At 36.3% G+C, this 17,643-nt stretch overlaps 4 protein-coding genes across 4 annotated transcripts; 1 reads left to right on the plus strand and 3 right to left on the minus strand.

Moving 5' to 3' along the window:
• Positions 1-58: 58 nt before the first annotated feature.
• tysnd1 (trypsin like peroxisomal matrix peptidase 1) lies at positions 59-3,751 on the minus strand. Its single transcript, XM_043255464.1, has 4 exons — positions 2,358-3,751; positions 2,097-2,227; positions 1,187-1,372; positions 59-922 (listed from the first exon to the last, which is right to left on the minus strand). The coding sequence occupies exons 1-4, from the start codon at positions 3,413-3,415 to the stop codon at positions 720-722; spliced, it is 1,578 nt and encodes a 525-aa protein (XP_043111399.1). The 5' UTR covers positions 3,416-3,751; the 3' UTR covers positions 59-719.
• Positions 3,752-4,045: 294 nt separating this feature from the next.
• Positions 4,046-7,225, minus strand: sar1ab (secretion associated, Ras related GTPase 1Ab). Its single transcript, XM_043255468.1, has 7 exons — positions 7,070-7,225; positions 6,242-6,314; positions 6,042-6,161; positions 5,851-5,916; positions 5,637-5,740; positions 5,235-5,366; positions 4,046-5,158 (listed from the first exon to the last, which is right to left on the minus strand). Exons 2-7 carry the CDS (start codon positions 6,297-6,299, stop codon positions 5,042-5,044), a joined length of 597 nt encoding a protein of 198 aa, XP_043111403.1. The 5' UTR covers positions 6,300-6,314; positions 7,070-7,225; the 3' UTR covers positions 4,046-5,041.
• Positions 7,226-8,048: 823 nt separating this feature from the next.
• ppa1b (inorganic pyrophosphatase 1b) lies at positions 8,049-13,006 on the minus strand. Its single transcript, XM_043255467.1, has 11 exons — positions 12,816-13,006; positions 11,699-11,763; positions 11,176-11,229; positions 10,873-10,992; positions 9,557-9,643; positions 9,326-9,452; positions 9,109-9,236; positions 8,945-9,030; positions 8,652-8,727; positions 8,496-8,535; positions 8,049-8,360 (listed from the first exon to the last, which is right to left on the minus strand). Exons 1-11 carry the CDS (start codon positions 12,952-12,954, stop codon positions 8,329-8,331), a joined length of 954 nt encoding a protein of 317 aa, XP_043111402.1. The 5' UTR covers positions 12,955-13,006; the 3' UTR covers positions 8,049-8,328.
• A 456-nt stretch (positions 13,007-13,462) lies between these two features.
• On the plus strand, positions 13,463-17,352 carry eif4ebp2 (eukaryotic translation initiation factor 4E binding protein 2). The gene is made up of 3 exons (XM_043255469.1): positions 13,463-13,766; positions 14,513-14,689; positions 14,862-17,352. Exons 1-3 carry the CDS (start codon positions 13,634-13,636, stop codon positions 14,891-14,893), a joined length of 342 nt encoding a protein of 113 aa, XP_043111404.1. The 5' UTR covers positions 13,463-13,633; the 3' UTR covers positions 14,894-17,352.
• The last annotated feature ends 291 nt before the right edge of the window (positions 17,353-17,643 follow it).

Below are 17,643 nucleotides of genomic sequence, written 5' to 3' on the forward strand. Positions count from 1 at the left end.
CAATTTATAATAACTACCAAAAATACCCAACAAAAGGCATACAAGAGTCACCAGAGGGTTCAAAAACGAAGACATGTTTTAACTTTTTATTAGAAGGCATGATGTAAACACATCTTTCAAATATATTGTCATTAAGAGAATTACACCACATTTAACATGAAGAAGGAAAAATGTGTTATTATACTCTACTATAATACTGCATTGATATATTATTGGCATGTTATTTCATATTTTAGCATTATATTATATTATCCAGTGTAGCTTGCTTGGCATCAATCTGAAATAGTTAGGATACAGTTTTCAGTCTTGGTTTCTATCCATTTTAGGTTTTCAACGTCGGTTTCTTTTTTTTTTTAACAGAAAAGCGTATGATGAAGCTCTGCTGTAACACTGCATTGTTTTAGTGTTGGAACACATTCATATATTAGTGATACAGTGCAGCAAACGATCTAAAGTTCGAATTAGAAACCAGGACTGAAAACAGTTTTTTTTTATTCCATTGGTTGTATTTAGTTATGCTTAAAAATGTATTTTATCCTAAATTGTTGCAATGTAGATTCATGACATGATACATAGTGTTGAAAAGAACAATGTTTTGTTTTGACCATTCATAATGTTGAAAAAAAAAAATAAAAACAGTTTAAGGACTGTAGAAATTTAAGCAGGATTTTGTGTAATCTTAAATAGTCAAATTAAAAGGCTGAAAATTTGGCGACTGATTAAAGCTTGCTCTGAAGGCTTTGTAGTCTCCATATCTTCCTGATATCGTCCTCTGCACTGTCTAAGAGCTTAAACACAGCAGCGTCTCTCGTTTGAGCAAAACGTCTCAGCAGGGGCTCCAGAACAGTCACCGGGATGCTGAAGTTCAGGTGGGGATACGTCACTTTTGCTGCAAAGTCTCTCGTGTTACTGGACACGATACCTACAAATAGAATATATAAGATTTTAAAAATCTTTAATGAGAAAGAATCTGCCTTTGAAAGCTTGATGTAAACGTTGTAATCAAATGAAAGCTGGAATGCTTTGATGCACATCTATAAGAGTAAAATATGCTTATTTGGTCACATGGTGCCCCCTTCTGGTTAGAGAAGGTGTTGTATATTTCAATCTCTTGAATGTTGCATTTTTAACTGGTTGATGTTTTGATAAACAAAACTACTTAAAATGAAATGTGCAATGATATTACCTAGCAATTCCCCAGTGGCAGAGCGAACCACAGCACCACCACTTGCTCCTGATTGCACCGCACAAGTAGTCTGCAGCATAACAGGCTGTGAATGATGAGTAATAACTCTGGATAAGATCCCTGAGGTCAGTGAAGGGCCACAGCTGCTCCCTAAAGCTCCATAACCCACGACAAGCACATCCTCACCTAAACAAACAGACAACATGAGAATATTGTGAACAGAATATCATTCTATAAGTGTAACATTTAAATATATCTGTTTCTTTTCGGCACGATACATAGTACTATAAAGAAAAATGATGAGTCATTATGCCAACTTGCATGTATCTGATTTTGAACATCAGTTTAAGGGATGCAGGAATTCAAGCAGGGTTTCTGTGTAATCTTAAATAGTAATTACATTAACTTTTTTTTTGTTAAAATGTCAAGTCATAATTAGACTTTTACAAAATTTACTTTTCATGTGTACTTTGTCACTTGACTTGCCATAATTTATACTTGCATGCCAAAATGGCATAATTATGTAATGATTTTCACTTTTTATGTCAGAAATAATTATGACTTATAATTTATTTTTCACATGATTTGTTCTTATGTGACAGAAAAAAAAGTTTCCATGGTTATATTTTGTATGTAAAAGACTGGAGTTAAATAAAAAATATAGTATCAAATATCACAGAAATTGTCATTGTATGTAAAATGCTACAGTTAAATATAAAAATATAAACAGTGTCAAAATGTATACAAAGCCAACTGATATTTGGATATAAATGTATCACACGCAAATTGACACACTGGAAGAAACAATTATTATTTTTTGTATGTTGGTGGCATTTGACATCCTCAGAAAAACCTTAAAACAAACAATGCTAAATATGAGTTTCAGTAAAACAGGTTTGCAGCACATTACCCGGGTGAAAGGAGGTGGTAAACTGTGTTTTTACTGAGTCTGCGAGGGGCTCCTGAAGCTCCACCACAGCGATATCATAGGGAGATGATTGTGCTGATGAATACAGCACCTTACCGCATACTGCATGAAATCTTGAGGTGGAAAGTTTACATATTATCATTATTAAAACACCAATGACGTGTACAAAAAAGATCACCAAACAAAACGTCACTGCTTCAGGCCTAAATAGTTATGAATATGAATGAATTCAAAGCCCATTACCTTTCCCCAAAGTTGACTCTTACTGTAAGCACAGACTTTTCATTCACCACATGCCTGCAGGTCAGAACCAGATTCTGGTTTAGCAGCACACCAGAACCCCATAGCTGGCCACTCTCGATCAGAACCACTCCAGGGTAAAACTCGGAGCCTGGCTTTCGGTTTGCAGTTAATGGAGCTTGAAGAGAGCCAGTGATCAGCTGAGGTGACTTTTCTATCAGCGACTTGTGGATGGCACCAGCCTGTGGCATGTTTTTCAGAATCAGGTGAACCGAGCACACGAGGGTCAGCCCTATCCATTCGTCCGATTTCCAGCACAGCGGTGAAACGATCAAACCCACGAGGTAAGATCTGCCTCCTCTGCCAACAAACACACCGCCTCCTTCGGTGCCAGGCAAACAGCGGGCATCGGTCAGGATCAGGGCATTCTCATCTCCTGCCAGATTACTAACTATTCCTTTACTAACCGTGTTCATGAAGAGATCTGGACAGAGACCGCCGAATGGAGACCCACACGCGATAACACGACATCCCTTTTTAAGACTGCCACTCTTCACCCACGGAACGGTTTGCTTACAGGTGCACAAGGATGAAGTGGGCACTTTTAAAAGCGCGAACCAATTTAAACACACGGAGTCTTCTAGAACTTCTGTATCAAATGTGCCACTGTAAAAGCCCCAGTTATCAGCCCCTTTGAAGATCTTGCGAAAAGCATCCTGAAACTCCACACAATTGATCATCATTAACAGCCGAGCCTCTTGACGGCTCGTATCGCGTCTGTCCGTTACGCACGATTGGTTAGCGCAATGGTGAACGTAATCTACATGCACTTTTATCTCTTCTGAGAAACTTTCAGCATGCAGTACTTTCGCGTCTTTCTTCGTGGACTGTCTGTCATTGATAAAGCGTGAGAACAAAATCCCACTGCAGACTACAATCCCAGCCTGGTAATTCAGAAACACTCCGCTACAGCTCGTTTCTTTATTTTGAGATCCAGGTGTGAGGTCGAGTCGTTTCTCGGACACGGTGACAACACAACATGTTTCTTCCACATTCTTCATTTTCAAATGTTGGATATATATATAGTTATGTATCACAATATAAAGTTGGTTCAGTAAAATTGTCAGTTTTTCTAAGGTAACGGTAATAATAGTAATACTTATTGCATCTTGTGATAATTTTAATATACAATGTCAAACGTGGCGCTGGAGGTCAAACTATAAAGTACACCATGCTAGCAAACAAAGCTTGTCAAATACTAATAGTTAGAGTTGCAACGAATACGTCTGACAAGCTAGATAATTTAAAAATACTATATTAACTTATCGCCGACTTGATATTGTTGCACGCGACATTCATCTGCAGTACTTCCTGGTATGGTTTCATTGGCGTAAAAGTAGTCACGTGGTTGATGAACGTTGCGATTGGAAGTTCGACTCTTTTGAACAATTCTTCTCCTAGAACTGAATCAATGATTCTTTTCTGTCGCCGTTATCATCATATGCGTCAAAATTATTCTCGTTATGTCCTAAAGAGACGTTTATACATCGAACTGTGTTCTTGTGCAACAATCAGTTCACCAAATAACATTTTTTAACTTCAATAAAATGTCACACTTGTTTTAAAAGTTTATTTAAATTGCTTTCTATGATTCATGATTTCTATGAGATAAGCACACACGGAAAATTCTGTAAATATATACATATTTGTTTTATTTTGCTTACTTCAGCGCATAAAAGTGCTACACGTGGCAGGTACATAATCAGCCATTTTAAAAGATAAGCAGCACTGGAAATCCCAATACTTTCACGTAAGCCTATGTACAGTAAAAACCTATTAATATGACACTTTTTCTATTGCACAGGTATATTTTCTATGAATTAAAAAAAGCCTATGTACTCTCATGCCATAACTGCGAGTAAGTTCCAGATGGCAGTCAACAAGTACTCATTACACAGTCAGGTAGTTTAGTGTTGAAACAGGCTGATGTAGACATCACTGGCACAGAGTGCTACATGAGCACAATCGTAAAAGTATCAAAATACTACATACAAATCAAATATTTGTACTTTTTATATATATTAGATAGAAATATTTCATTTTAAATATCAGGCAATTTTAATAAGCAAGCATGTATACATTGGCAAAGCACACTGAATCACTTCAGAGTTTTTTTTTTTCCTTTGAACGGGTGGAAAAAACAACAACATTAAGGCACTGAGGTAATGTAACACGAAAACAAAAACACTGATTCTCCATCTTCTGATGATTTCACACCAGAATTGATGTTCACCTGATTAAAATCCCAGATTTAAACGTTCAGTGGTATGTTTGCCTTTCACATGTATAAAACTGACACTGAACTGAAAAAAAGAAAGCATTCTGTAACTTAATGCCACTTCTTAAAATATCCCGACTCAGTTGTTAAAGCAAACTGTATTTCTATCCCTGCTTTTAGAAAAGGAAATAGCATAAATTACTGCTAAGGTAAACGTGATTTATGTAAGTAATTGCTACTGTAGCTTTAATGAATGCATATCTCAGATATTCTCTATCACCACACTGGATTTTATAGCTTCAGATATACAGTGTATATAACACCCCTGGTTACTAGTTTCATTACAAGATAAATAATCAATTAATAAATAAGAATACACAGGTTTTTAATTGATCAGCACATAAATGTGTTAATCAATATATTGAGATAGCCATCGAAAACCTTCACCATACCCTTGCCTCTTCAACACACTGCACATAAAGACTTCCATTGGCCTCAGGTTGAGATCTTTCAGTGATACAGTCCCCTGTGTAAGAGAAATTTACTGTGTTACACACTGTACAAGTAATAAACACATTAAATATATTCCCTCAATGACCTACCTTTCCTGTTGTGTGTCCATAAAGACCAAACATTCCTCTCAGCGCATCCTCACTAATTGCTTCTGGACGGTCGATTTTATTCCCCAAAATAAGGATTGGCACATTGGAGATGGTTTCATCAGTTAAGAGGGCCTGTGATTGAAGAGCAAGGTGCTCTCGTTATTATTCAAATACATGGCTGCTTTTTGATTGGTGGAACTGGGAAGAAATTTAAATGAATGCACTGCAGTGATATTCCTCTGCACCGTCAAATAAAGTTACAAAACCTTCATGGGGCGAACAACTTTGTGCCTTTTTTCTGAGAGTTTGGACGTGTCCAAGGTTAAACAATCATTGGTAAGTAACTGGTCATAGACAAAACCATTGATTAGATTTATATAAAAAAGTAAAAAGTAAACTTACATCCAACTCAACTTTGGCTTCTTGTAGACGTTCATGGTCAGCACAGTCAACAAGATACACTATCCCATTTATTGCTGGAAGATAATTCCTCCAAACCCTTCTTGCTGAGGATTGAGAATAGACTAAATCAATTTTTGTCTATCTAGCGGTGTTTTTTTTATTCTAAAATGTATTCCAAATATATTAATCATTTATTAATAAATGCTATATTTACCTTGAGCATGTCCACCCAGGTCAAATGTTGTGAAAGTCATGCCAGCAATGGTCAGTTCTTCAGACGCTAAAAAATAAGGCGAGATACGGTACATTGATTACTTTAACGTGTATAGAATTCAGTTTGTAAAAACAATCCACTTTACAGCTCATAAATTACACAGTAAAAATGTGGCACTTTAGACTACTTACTAGGGTGAAGTGTTGGAACATGTTGCCCAAGTCGATCATCTTTAAGCATGTGCAATAATGTTGTTTTCCCGGCATTGTCCAATCCGAGAAAAACTAACTTCCCAGACTTTTTATAGAGTCCTAAAATGAATTAAAATTAAGAAAGCGCAAAACACTGTCTACATTATCATCTGTATTTCGGTATCTGCCCGATACTTTACCTAATAATTGTAACACACTGCTGAATCCTCTGTAGAGCCAGTCAAATATGAAAGACATTTTGTAGCCTGTTCCCTGAAATAAAATAGCAGCAGAATGAAAGAATGGCTTTAATGCAGTACAAGATCCAAGACCTTTCAAGGGGCTCTACTAACTCCAGAATAAGCTCTTTATCTAAATCTATTGTAAGCAGGTGGAAAAACAACTGATACTAGGTTAAAAATGGCCCAAGTTAACGTTTTGTCACCAAGAGCGTATTTAAGAAAAGAAACAGAACCCCCTTCGTAGCTATTAACCAATATCCCGAACATAACATGAGCAAGAAACTATTTCTAGTTGTGAGACCTTGTCACTTGACGCCATGGATATAGCACACAGACATAGCTGTCACTCAAAGGACAGCAACTCGAGTTCACATTCAAGTGCATTTTTATACGTTAATCATGTTTTTTTGCGTTGTGAATTAAGATGAATACACGCGGGAGTAAATATTAACGTTCCCCAACTGTACCTTAAATGTAAACATCGCAGTACAGAAAACCCAAGTGTTTAGCGCGCGTTTTCTAGAAACGCGTCCATACAGCGGAGGCGCTTTAAAACACTCAAAACAACAGCCAGATACGCTGAAGTTGAATGAGCAAAGTAATGTATTGTAAAGGTAAAAACGCTGTGACGTTCTAGACAATACCTGGCTTTCGGTGTTAAACACCGTTTCTGTTAAACACTGTAGCAAATGTCAAAATTTATAATCGTGACGCTTGCAATGTTGCGCCATTTGTAAACGGCACAGGACACAGTACGTAGTAACAGGGAAATATTAGTGTCGGTACCTGGAAGGGTCCGCTTCTGTTGTAGACCAGTCAGTCCGGTCTGTGTTCCACTGCTGAAAAAACAGCCCAAATTTGACGTTTAACCGGAACTGCGTAGCTGCATAGGGTGGTCTCAGATCGATTGTAGGTTAACGTGTTGGCGTCTGGTTGCTAAACGTTGACCGAATTGCGGCTGCGGGTCGACAGCTAGGACATTACACTCAAAAGTTTGACATCTAGAAGATTTCTAAAAAAATGTTTTTAAAACAACTTTTATTCTCCCCGAGACTGCATTCGTCAAAAATCACAGTAATGCTGAGTAATGAAAAAAAATATTACAATTCAAACAAGTTTTCTACTTCAATGTTATTTTTTTTAATACCATGATATAATCATAAGCCATTACTCCGGTGTTACATGATTTACTGATTTCTGCTGCATAATTTTAATTTTTATTATTTTAACCATCATACTTTTTAGCCATGATTCTTTGATGAGCAAAGTTCAAAAGAACAATTTATATAAAACATAAACCTTTTGTTACGTTCTAAATGTTTTTCTTATCGCATTTGATCAATTTAAGCATCCTTGCAGAAATAGAAGTATAATTTTATAAGAAAAAATCTTCCTGGCCCCAAAATTTTTAACAGTACGGTTAGTGTGAGAAACAAATCATAAACTGGTTGTTTAAGTTTGTTGTAGTTAATGCAAAAATTGTTATTTTTTTTGTTCCTCGCTTTTATGATATTGTTACATGAATGTTAATGCTAGAATGGCATCTCCAGTTGCCATTCACTGTATGGGGAAAAAAACCCAAAAAAAACAAATGCAATGAAAGTAAATGAGGCTGCCAGCATAATATGCTTTGTTGCACAGGACAAAGAAAGTCACATGGGTTTGAAACAACATGAGTTGGAGTAATCAACAGAATATTTCAATTATGTAAAGACAATCTGATACAGAACAAAAAGTATTAACAAAAAATGTCTTGATAGTAGTGTCATATGAGAAAAGCTTTATTTGTTTAGAATCTTACAGTACCTGAGTTTGACCAGACTATTACTAACTTGAGCATCTGTTAAACAGCATATCTATCCATTACCAAATAAAACTTAACTTAACAAGACATTGGTTAGCTCCCCTAAGTATTCATGTAAAGTTCAGTCCCCAGAAGATGTGTTAAGTGCCCCTGTTTTTCATAAAATACTATTATTCTAGACAGATAATGAAATACATATTCGAAACATGATTAGACTGGTCCATTCACAGCATTATGTTCTTCAGTTCTTTGCATAGTAGAACCATTTGTTAACTGAAAAAGACAGCACAACAAAGTAAATATGCCACATCCTGAAAACTCAAACTGAATGGATTAATTAATATATTTTTTTAAAAATAGATTTTTTTTTTTTAGAGATCTAATGTTTTACTGTAAAAAGCATCAAACCTGAGCTTGGAACTGGACTAGCCTCTCCACATGGGCAAGACTGAAAAATGAAAAGAAATAATAGTGAAGTCTTACTTAACATAAGGAACCACTAGTAATGCTACTCATTTGTATAGAAAATTAATTAAATGGTGAATACATTAATTGAAAGCTTACTCCGTCAACAACTGCTTTGGCTTCATCTGCTGAACAACAGAAGGGACTGTCTCCCTCTGAGACACACGTGTTCTTGCTGCACCGTAAAAGAAAAGAAACAGGACTTAAGTTAAAAGAGGGAAAGGCAAAGAAAATTATTTTATATCATGTTGTGGTGTTCCAGCAGTAAATCGCGTCTACAACAGATTATATCTGTAGTGATTAAAAATGAAAGTGCAAACAGTCAAAGCTGAAATAAAATACTATGCAAAATAAGCAAACAAATGCAGACCACTGAAGAAACGATCCTTTACCAGTTTAGTTCTCCAGCGTTGGTTTGTTGTGAGATCAGTGCCTTCCAGAAGCCGTGTGTGGCTTTGATCGTCTCGGTGGCAAAGTCCTGGAACAAATGTAGCATAATTATACTATGAATAAAACAACTGAAAGCTTGTTTACAACAACTTTCTGAACTACACACCTTGTCTTTGAACTCTCCGTTGAATGCAAACTGGTTTTCAGGTTTCCCATCAGGTACCTTGTACCTCCTGAACCAGTCAACTGTGGCCTCAAGGTAGCCAGGCTTGAGTCTCTTCACGTCACTTATGTCTATATTTCACACCAGAAAAATGATAGCTATCACATATATCTCTCTCTCTCTCTTCTAAGTCAAGTGCAAAGCCAAAAGTGTAACTTACTGTTAAAGTCCTTTGCCTCGGGGTCATCAACGTTGATTGCAATGACTTTCCAATCAGTTTCACCTTCATCAATCATTGCTAAAACACCCAGTACTTTCACTTTGATAACATCTCCCCGACAGCACACCTGTGAAGATCGAGAAGTGTGGGGTTTGCTTATCTAATACAACAGTAGCTGCATGTATGATAGCTTGCTTTGTAAATTTGTAAGACAAACGCCGATATCTACACCTTGTTTCCAATTTCACAGACATCGATTGGGTCATTGTCACCACAGCATCCTGTGTCATTGTCTTTGTGCCCAGGGTCTTCCCAAGTCTGTTAGAAAAGATTTAAATTAAAGTCGTTGTAAAATCTAGGAGGCAAAAGACACAATGGCACATGCCATTTACATCTACAAGACGGGTTTTTAATTTCAGTTTGAATAATGCTAAACTATCTCCACAAAGATCACTGGAAAGCAGCGAGATGGAATAAATTGATTTTTCCTGAAATAAAAGGAAAATCTTACAATTGTATTTTTATATTGACAAGCCACACAAAATGCATCACGTGCTAAAATAATCAGTCGTGTGCATATAAAGGAACATTTAAACTTTTGGGGTCAGTAAGATTTAAGTAAATTAACACTTGTGTGAGATGACAACATTCACAATGTTTAAAGACTAATGTTTCTTAAGCAGCAAATCAGCATAATTGAATGGAGGAGTTTGGGAAAATGGCTGCTTAAAATACAGCTTTGTCATCACAGAAATGAATAACATTTTAAAATATACATATTTATGCCTGTGAATTTTCAGGTTAAAATACCCTACTGATAATTTGGAAAACGCCTATTTTGAGTGAAAAAAGAAACACTGTTTTCTGTGCCTGTTTCTTTAAATGCAAATAAGCGTTTGCTCCCTGCCTCCTTTTCCAGAACAGAGCTGTAACATTACAGCTCATACCTGATAAAAAAAACATTTGTTTTTGGTTCTGATTATCATGTTTATCTTGCTGAAATCATGCATTTTAATCCATATTAGTTTAAACTAATTTAGGTTTTCTGAGTGAATACATCCAAACAAGAGGACAAAAAGTGGCTGTCACAGCATGTGGCAAGTTCTCGTACATACACAAGTTTACGTTTAAAACACGAATTACAAAAACACTAGGTTATATCTGTGAAAGCAATCACATGTTACCTGTGTGGCAGCAGCATTATACAGAAAGTTAATAAATCCACTGTTCTCTTTTCTCGATTGAGGCTAGGATGATTGTGATTGTGCTCGTCGGTGCACCCAAAGACAGTAGTTAGAATGTTTTGCTCAAACCTTCGCCATTGCATTAGAACTGCTACACATGATATATTACTATTTTCAAAAATAGTAATATATCATAATATTCTACTGCATTTTTGATCATAAAAAATAAATATTACTGACCCCAAATATCTGAACAGCAGTGGTTTAAACAGTTAATTGATTCCAGAAACTGAAGCATTTTCTACCCCCTGTCCGTTTTATTCTCTGTGATTATGTTGTGATCAGTGCGGATTTAAAGCTTACTTGAGGAATTGCTCCATAATTCCAAATATAGCCTTTGTGGGGGAAAACATTGGCCACATAGCGCAAATTGCCCTTCTTTACATCTTGCTTAATGGGGTTTAGTGGGTCTTTTGTAGCAATCTGAAAAGCAAAACATAATGTTATACATACAAACACCAACTAGTTGATGAGTAATTATTTTGTTTGAATGTTAATACCTAACCCATCAAAAATGTAGGATCAAAGTCTTTCTGTAATGTTCAAGTCTTAAGTGACTTTAAAAAACAAATAATCATCCTTTCTATTATACTGGAAAAACTTTACCTCCATTTTTGCATTTGTCCATCGTGGTACTTCAACAACCATGTGGAAAATGTTCTACAGAGAAAAAAAAGAGAGAACAATTTACTAAACCAAAATTTTACATTCTCATAATAATTTAACCTTCATATAAAAAATAAATAAATTTTATATATATATATATATATATATATATATATATATATATATATATATATATATATATATATATATAATTTTTAATTTATAATTTATACAATTAAAAATATATAATTTTTAATTGTATTATATTATATATATGTCATGAGAATGATTAATCAAGGTTTTACATAGGTAATATATCAGAACAGTCCAAAGTATTGGACGATTTAAGATGACACTATTGAAAGGGTAAAGATCACTCCTCTTACAAACAAATTCCTTTCACCCGATAAAGAACTGATACACACTGTACTGGATTGTGAAATGCCCATTCACTGCCAAAGGGGTCCCATAAGGGAGGGGATCTACACTGAGACTAAGAGCATAATAAATGAACATACTGTACCTGAGCTTCATCTGCATACATGGGGATATCGTGGAATGGTGAAATGTACTTTCCATCTGAGTTCTCTGGTTAAAAAAATAAAAAAATAAATAAAATGTTTAACAAATGAATATTTCAAAAAGGAAGCTTAACTTGATTTGATCAATATTATCGGATCACTTAAAACCTGGCTGAATTTCATGTTAAAGTAGAAATAAAATTTCAATGAATAAAAATGCCACCATGTCCCTTTTTTTTTGTTAATTTATACAAATGTCAAGATAAACAATCCCACCAATAAATGCATACATGAAGCATATCAAATAACCCTAAACATAACAGAATTAGTTACACCACGATTCGTGCTAAAATAATTCTTTTAACTGGGTGTTCCAATAGAAAGTCTGGTTTGATTGACTTTTTTTTTTTTTAAAGCCAATTATTGCTTTACACTGCTGTACGACCTGTCATACACTGCAAACAACCTGTCAATCATTTTAGTTGGCAGAAAAGAGCAGGCTACGTCATGCTGCTACTAAGGATGAGACGTCTAATGCACGGTTGGCAACTAAAATAAACAAAACACACAATTTTTGGGGAAATTTCCCAGTATATCTGCTTTAGTAACTTGATTTGTTAGTCATCCGAAATCAGTGCGATGCAAACAGTATGACAGAAAAAAATATATTCTATGAAAAATTGTAAAGGCAACCGAGTGGTGCATAAGCAACCCTGTATTTACTCGTCCTTCATTCACACATTTTAGGTTTAGGTCATGCCAAGAAAAATAGCACTGTTCGTGATGTTGCACTATTGGCAATAACAACGTTACCATTTATTGAACTTTCGGTTCTTAATATGTAACTGGTTTAACAGGTTTACTCATTTCAAAGTGAAAATAAATGTGCACTAATTTACAGATAATCAGAAACTACAATAAACGTCATGGGCCGATTATAATCTTAATTCGTAAAAATGTTACATTCTTTTAATTTGATTAGGTTTTAGGTCATAAATGACGCTAGAAAAAGCGACACGTGGGACTTGCGGCCCAGCCCCTTTCATCTTAATTCAATGAACTGTCCTGACTGTACAAACTTCTCATCACCAATCCACGAAGAACAGAATTCATACTTACTGAAATAAATCCTATAACTCAAAGTGTTGGGATTTCCTCTATCTTCAGTGGAGAAACTCATGTTGTGCGCTCTGTGTACTGATTCCGGTAGGATGTGTGTAAAAAGGACAGCAGCGACTAGCTGGAGGAAACCGCGCATGCGCAGAGAATGAATTGCGTAAAAGCCGTAAGTGTGCGTCTGATTTGTGAATCGGCAGTGAGCCTGGTCAACCTTTATATTCGAAACAGCCCACCTGTTTCAGCTGACAAACAAACACATTAACATATTACAACATATTATAACAAATCGTATTAGAATGATTTCTGAAGCATCGTGTGACACTGAAGACTGGCTGCTGAAAATTCAAATAAAACTGATAAACAACATAAGATTTGATATTAATAGCACTGTATAATAGATCAAAACTATTTGAAATTCTAATAATATTTCACAATGTCATTGTTTTTCTTGCGTTTTTATTAAATCAATGAAGTCTGAAGCGATTCAAAAAATAATATAAATATATAATATGTACAGAATATGTATTATACTCTTACGATACGTTAACCCTATCTGTCCTCGTTGAATATTAAAATAAATATAATGACGTTTCGTGGAGTGGGCGTTTGTGAGATGTAATTCACCGTTGACGTCATATCCTCCCTGCGCTCTTCGCTTCCTGCCTGGCGGAGGGAGGGGTCGGTGCTGACGGCTGGGAGGACGAGCTGAACGTTAAGAAAGCCTTGGGAAAGCGATAAGAAACGAGGGGAAAGGGCCCGAGGTTTTTACCTTCCATCGGGAGAACTTATCGCTCTGATTAGCACCCGAAGCAAGTGCAATGTCGTCCAGTCGTCAGCTTAGTGAGAGCAGGGCCATCCCGACCAGGACGGTGCTGATCAACGACTCAACGCAGCTACCTCACGACTATTGCACCACTCCTGGAGGCACTTTATTCTCCACCACCCCGGGAGGTAATAACCTGCGCTCATTTTTGCAGCCGTGTTCCTGCTGTTTGTGTGGAGACCGTCTTATGATAGAGGGTGGCCTGTGTTTTTTGGCCAGGAAGCCGTAACCACATAAAAACCTGTGTCTCAAAACCTATCGTGCAACATGTTTAGGGGTCGTAGGGGCGTTTAGTTAGCTTGCCTTTAGGCAGTGTCTTGATGCTCAAAATGTCGAGACGTTTAATTCGACGATGACCAAAACGTGCTGCCTAGGAAGGCTGCTTCCTGTGCTTTTGAGACACAGCCATGTAGTTCAAAACAAAAACAGCGCCGCCTGCGCGTCTCTCTGATCAACACGATTGGTCCGCAGTGACTGATGGACAGAACAGAACAAAGGAATGCATTACATTAAACATATAGAGAGAACGGCACATATAGCAGTAAACACCCTACCAAGTGTCTTGATTGCTGTCAATCATTGCATAATTATATTACTGTTTGCTGTGGCCATTGATACTAAAATAGTTTATTTTGTAATTTAACAAGCATTTAAATGTGCCATAGTAACATCTCGCTTCGGTTTTTAATGCAGATGATATCTATAAAGCAAAATTTCTCTTAATTGTGTTCATTTACTCATTCTCGTGTTTTTTTCGTCTTTGTAAACACTACAGGAAATGTGTCATATTGCTTCAGGATTATGACATTTTATGCAGGCTGGTAGTTATGTAATAAAACCAGCTTATAACAGTGTGTTTATTATGACAATGCAGGAACCCGAATAATCTATGATCGCAAGTTCCTGTTAGACCGGCGTAACTCACCCATCGCCCAGACCCCACCAGCACACCTGCCGGTTATCCCAGGAGTGACAAGCAAGAACGTCCTGAATGAAAACAAGAGGAATGAGGCTAACAACATCAACAACCATGATGCCAAGCCGGGGCAAGGTTAGTCTTCAAAAACTGACCGAACTGGAATTGTTTCCACTGGAACCTCCCCGCTTTGTGCTTAATTATGTACACAAACAGTTATGGGTCTGGTTGACAAGGATTAGACTAGTGTTCACTCCAACTATTTTTTTTAGTGTTGGTGCATGATGGGTTTTTTTGTGTGTTGCAGGTGAAGATGCTCAGTTTGAGATGGACATCTAAAGAAGAGGAACCAACGTGAAGAACGATTAATGACCTGGTACCTGTGTGCCAGTGGCTTGGCTTGTAGAAACCAATGTTGTGAGCCCTCTCCTTTAGCTCTCTCTAGCTGCTGGGTGCTGCATAATCATGGGGATAAATGACTAAAAGTTTGCCCAGTGGGGCTGCTGGAGCCCTGAAAGTTAACCTGGGAGCCCGTTGAGCTCTTTTTGTTTAGGTTTCAGGGCAGCCATCAGCTATACTTGCTTAAGTCACAGAGCAAGGGAAAAATTCTGTATTGTAAGTGCCCGGATATGTTACCAATTTTCCCGTAATAGACCCATAAACAAATCAGCCATCAGAGATTCACTGCTGATAGATCAGAGTACACTGTTCCAGTTGATACCCTTAATGCAGTCTGCTTGGTTCACATGTAAACTGATTTGCACTCAAGTCAGGAAATGCAGTCATCTGTATGTACATGTCCTCCCCAATGCAAGATGTTTTTTTTCCCCCATCCTAAACAATTACTGCATTTTATTTTCTAGTTTTATTAAAAAGGGACAGCAGGATTATCAACATAATTTTGATTTTTAAAAAAAATAATAAAAGGATTCCGTATTCATTCCAAGTCTTATATCAGTTAAAACAGGGTTTTTTTGTAGGTTAGTGTTGTTTTGTTTGTTTTTTTTCAGGTATATAGTTGTCTCAGATATAAAATAGTTTTATAAAATTGTTCAAAAACAAACCACAGACCTTAATTCCTCAGTTGAATTTATTTTGGATTACGATGCAAAACAAATTTTATAGTTTTATTTAAAACTACCCCAGAAGTTCAGTCCGTAGTCTTCTAATTTCCTTTCCTCTCCTCATTTTAATTGGTTAATTTTAAGTAATAACATCTGATTGCAATTTTTGAAAGACCGAACTGTTGCTTAAGGTCAGAAAGAATGTTTCCGTTCAGATTCGTCCTGCTAACAGTTGTCCTTCGCATGACGAGACACTTGAAATGTCAACATCAGCTATTAATTCACACCGTCTGGTTAAATGTAGACAATACCAAGTACTGTTGGACCGATCAAGGGTTTAATACACTTTATGAAACTATGACAAAAAGAGAGCTGGTCTCAGGAAGCACTTGCATTATTTACATAACAAGTACACGTCTTATGGCTCTGTTCATGGGAGAAACAGCACGGTGAATATTTAACATTATTATCAGCCGTGACATCTACTGTCACTTTCCGATTACTACAATCCTCACAAACCTTGATAATCAAATCAAAGGTAGGAAAGCACTGAAGTGTTGTTTTGGTCATTTTACTTTTGTCTGTCTCACAGCCATACAACGGGAACGATCCTTTGAAAGATGGACCGTTTTCTAGTGACCAGACATTCATATTTTGATTCAGATCAAACATCTTGAAAACTTGAATTGAATCTTTCCAATGCTCTTCTATGCATGTTCTTTTGGTCTGCTTTTTAGTCTTTAGTTCACAGATCATTTAAATGTTACGTTTTTTAGTTTTTTTTTGGGATGCCAAATCTTGTGGAAGGTGGAAGGTAATATTGAAATAGAATTACGCAAAGAGATTATCCAAACAAAGTGACTTAAAGAGGATAAGACTTATTCTCATGACTTTAATTGTCTAGTTCTGTGCTCCGGTCGTTCTCTGAAGCACAGAATGTTTTTTTTTTTTTTTTTTTTTTTTTTTTTTTTTCTTTCTCTCTCACAGTGATCTCTTGTGCTTAGCCTCTGTATCCATGCCTTACTTTACTAAGCTGAGCAGCTGTGTCAAATACAGTTCCCTTTCATACCTTAAATACAGGATCAGTTCCTTTCTGTTTGATTTCTTTCCAAAGTTGAGAATAAGATTAAGATATTGCTATGTTTTACTAGAAAACATTATATTTTTGGAAACATATTATTATTTACTTTCTTACGGAGATGGAAAGATTTGCAGAAACAGCAGTGTAATATTTGTAATAGCAATGGAATGGTTAAAAAAAATCAAACACGGTTTAGTTTCGGCTTTGGTTGCAGTTAACTTTCTATAAAATATCCAATACTGGTGAATTCCATGACGGTTAGATGCCCATTTTCATTTATAGACTTAAGTCATATTCAAGTAATAATATTTCACAGTAAATGGAAGTTAAAATGCTGTCCTTCTGTGATAGATTTGTCAAATCCCAGCTTGAAGTATGGATATTTAGTAGCTTCCTTTTTTTCAAAAAAAAAAAAAAAAAAAACGATCACTGCTTACTTTTTCTTCATACTTTCCCCAGGTCTCAGAAACTTTCAGAAATGCATTTAGCTCTCTGTTCGATGGGATTTAGGTTGAAAGTTTTTAATCTAATGTGGCAGAAATTGGAAACTGTATTTTCTTTCTTCTTTGAGACCCTGTTCAATTTAATTTTGACGAAATGCCAATGCCAGTGGACACTGTTACAGCAAGATCAATAAAAGTACCTTGATATCACTTTGTTTGTCCTGTGCATTTCACTACGCTTAAATGTCATGCTTGAAATACTAGCGTTTGCCGCTAGATGGAGTAGTGGGGTTCGTGCAGTTTGAATGAATACGAAATCGAGAGGAAAGAAAAGGATTCTGTTCCACTGTAGGTTAGTTTTGTAAATGCTAAACTGTTTTATACCAAAGCGGGAGTTCTCAATGTTTCTTTTATTGTCTCTGGCGAGAAGTCCTTATTACAGTACGTGAATGCGTGTGAAGAGAGCTCGGTTGCTTGGAAACTCATGGCAACACACAATGT

Source organism: Puntigrus tetrazona, chromosome 13 (assembly GCF_018831695.1).
Source record: "Puntigrus tetrazona isolate hp1 chromosome 13, ASM1883169v1, whole genome shotgun sequence".
NCBI classification, from domain to species: domain Eukaryota; kingdom Metazoa; phylum Chordata; class Actinopteri; order Cypriniformes; family Cyprinidae; genus Puntigrus; species Puntigrus tetrazona.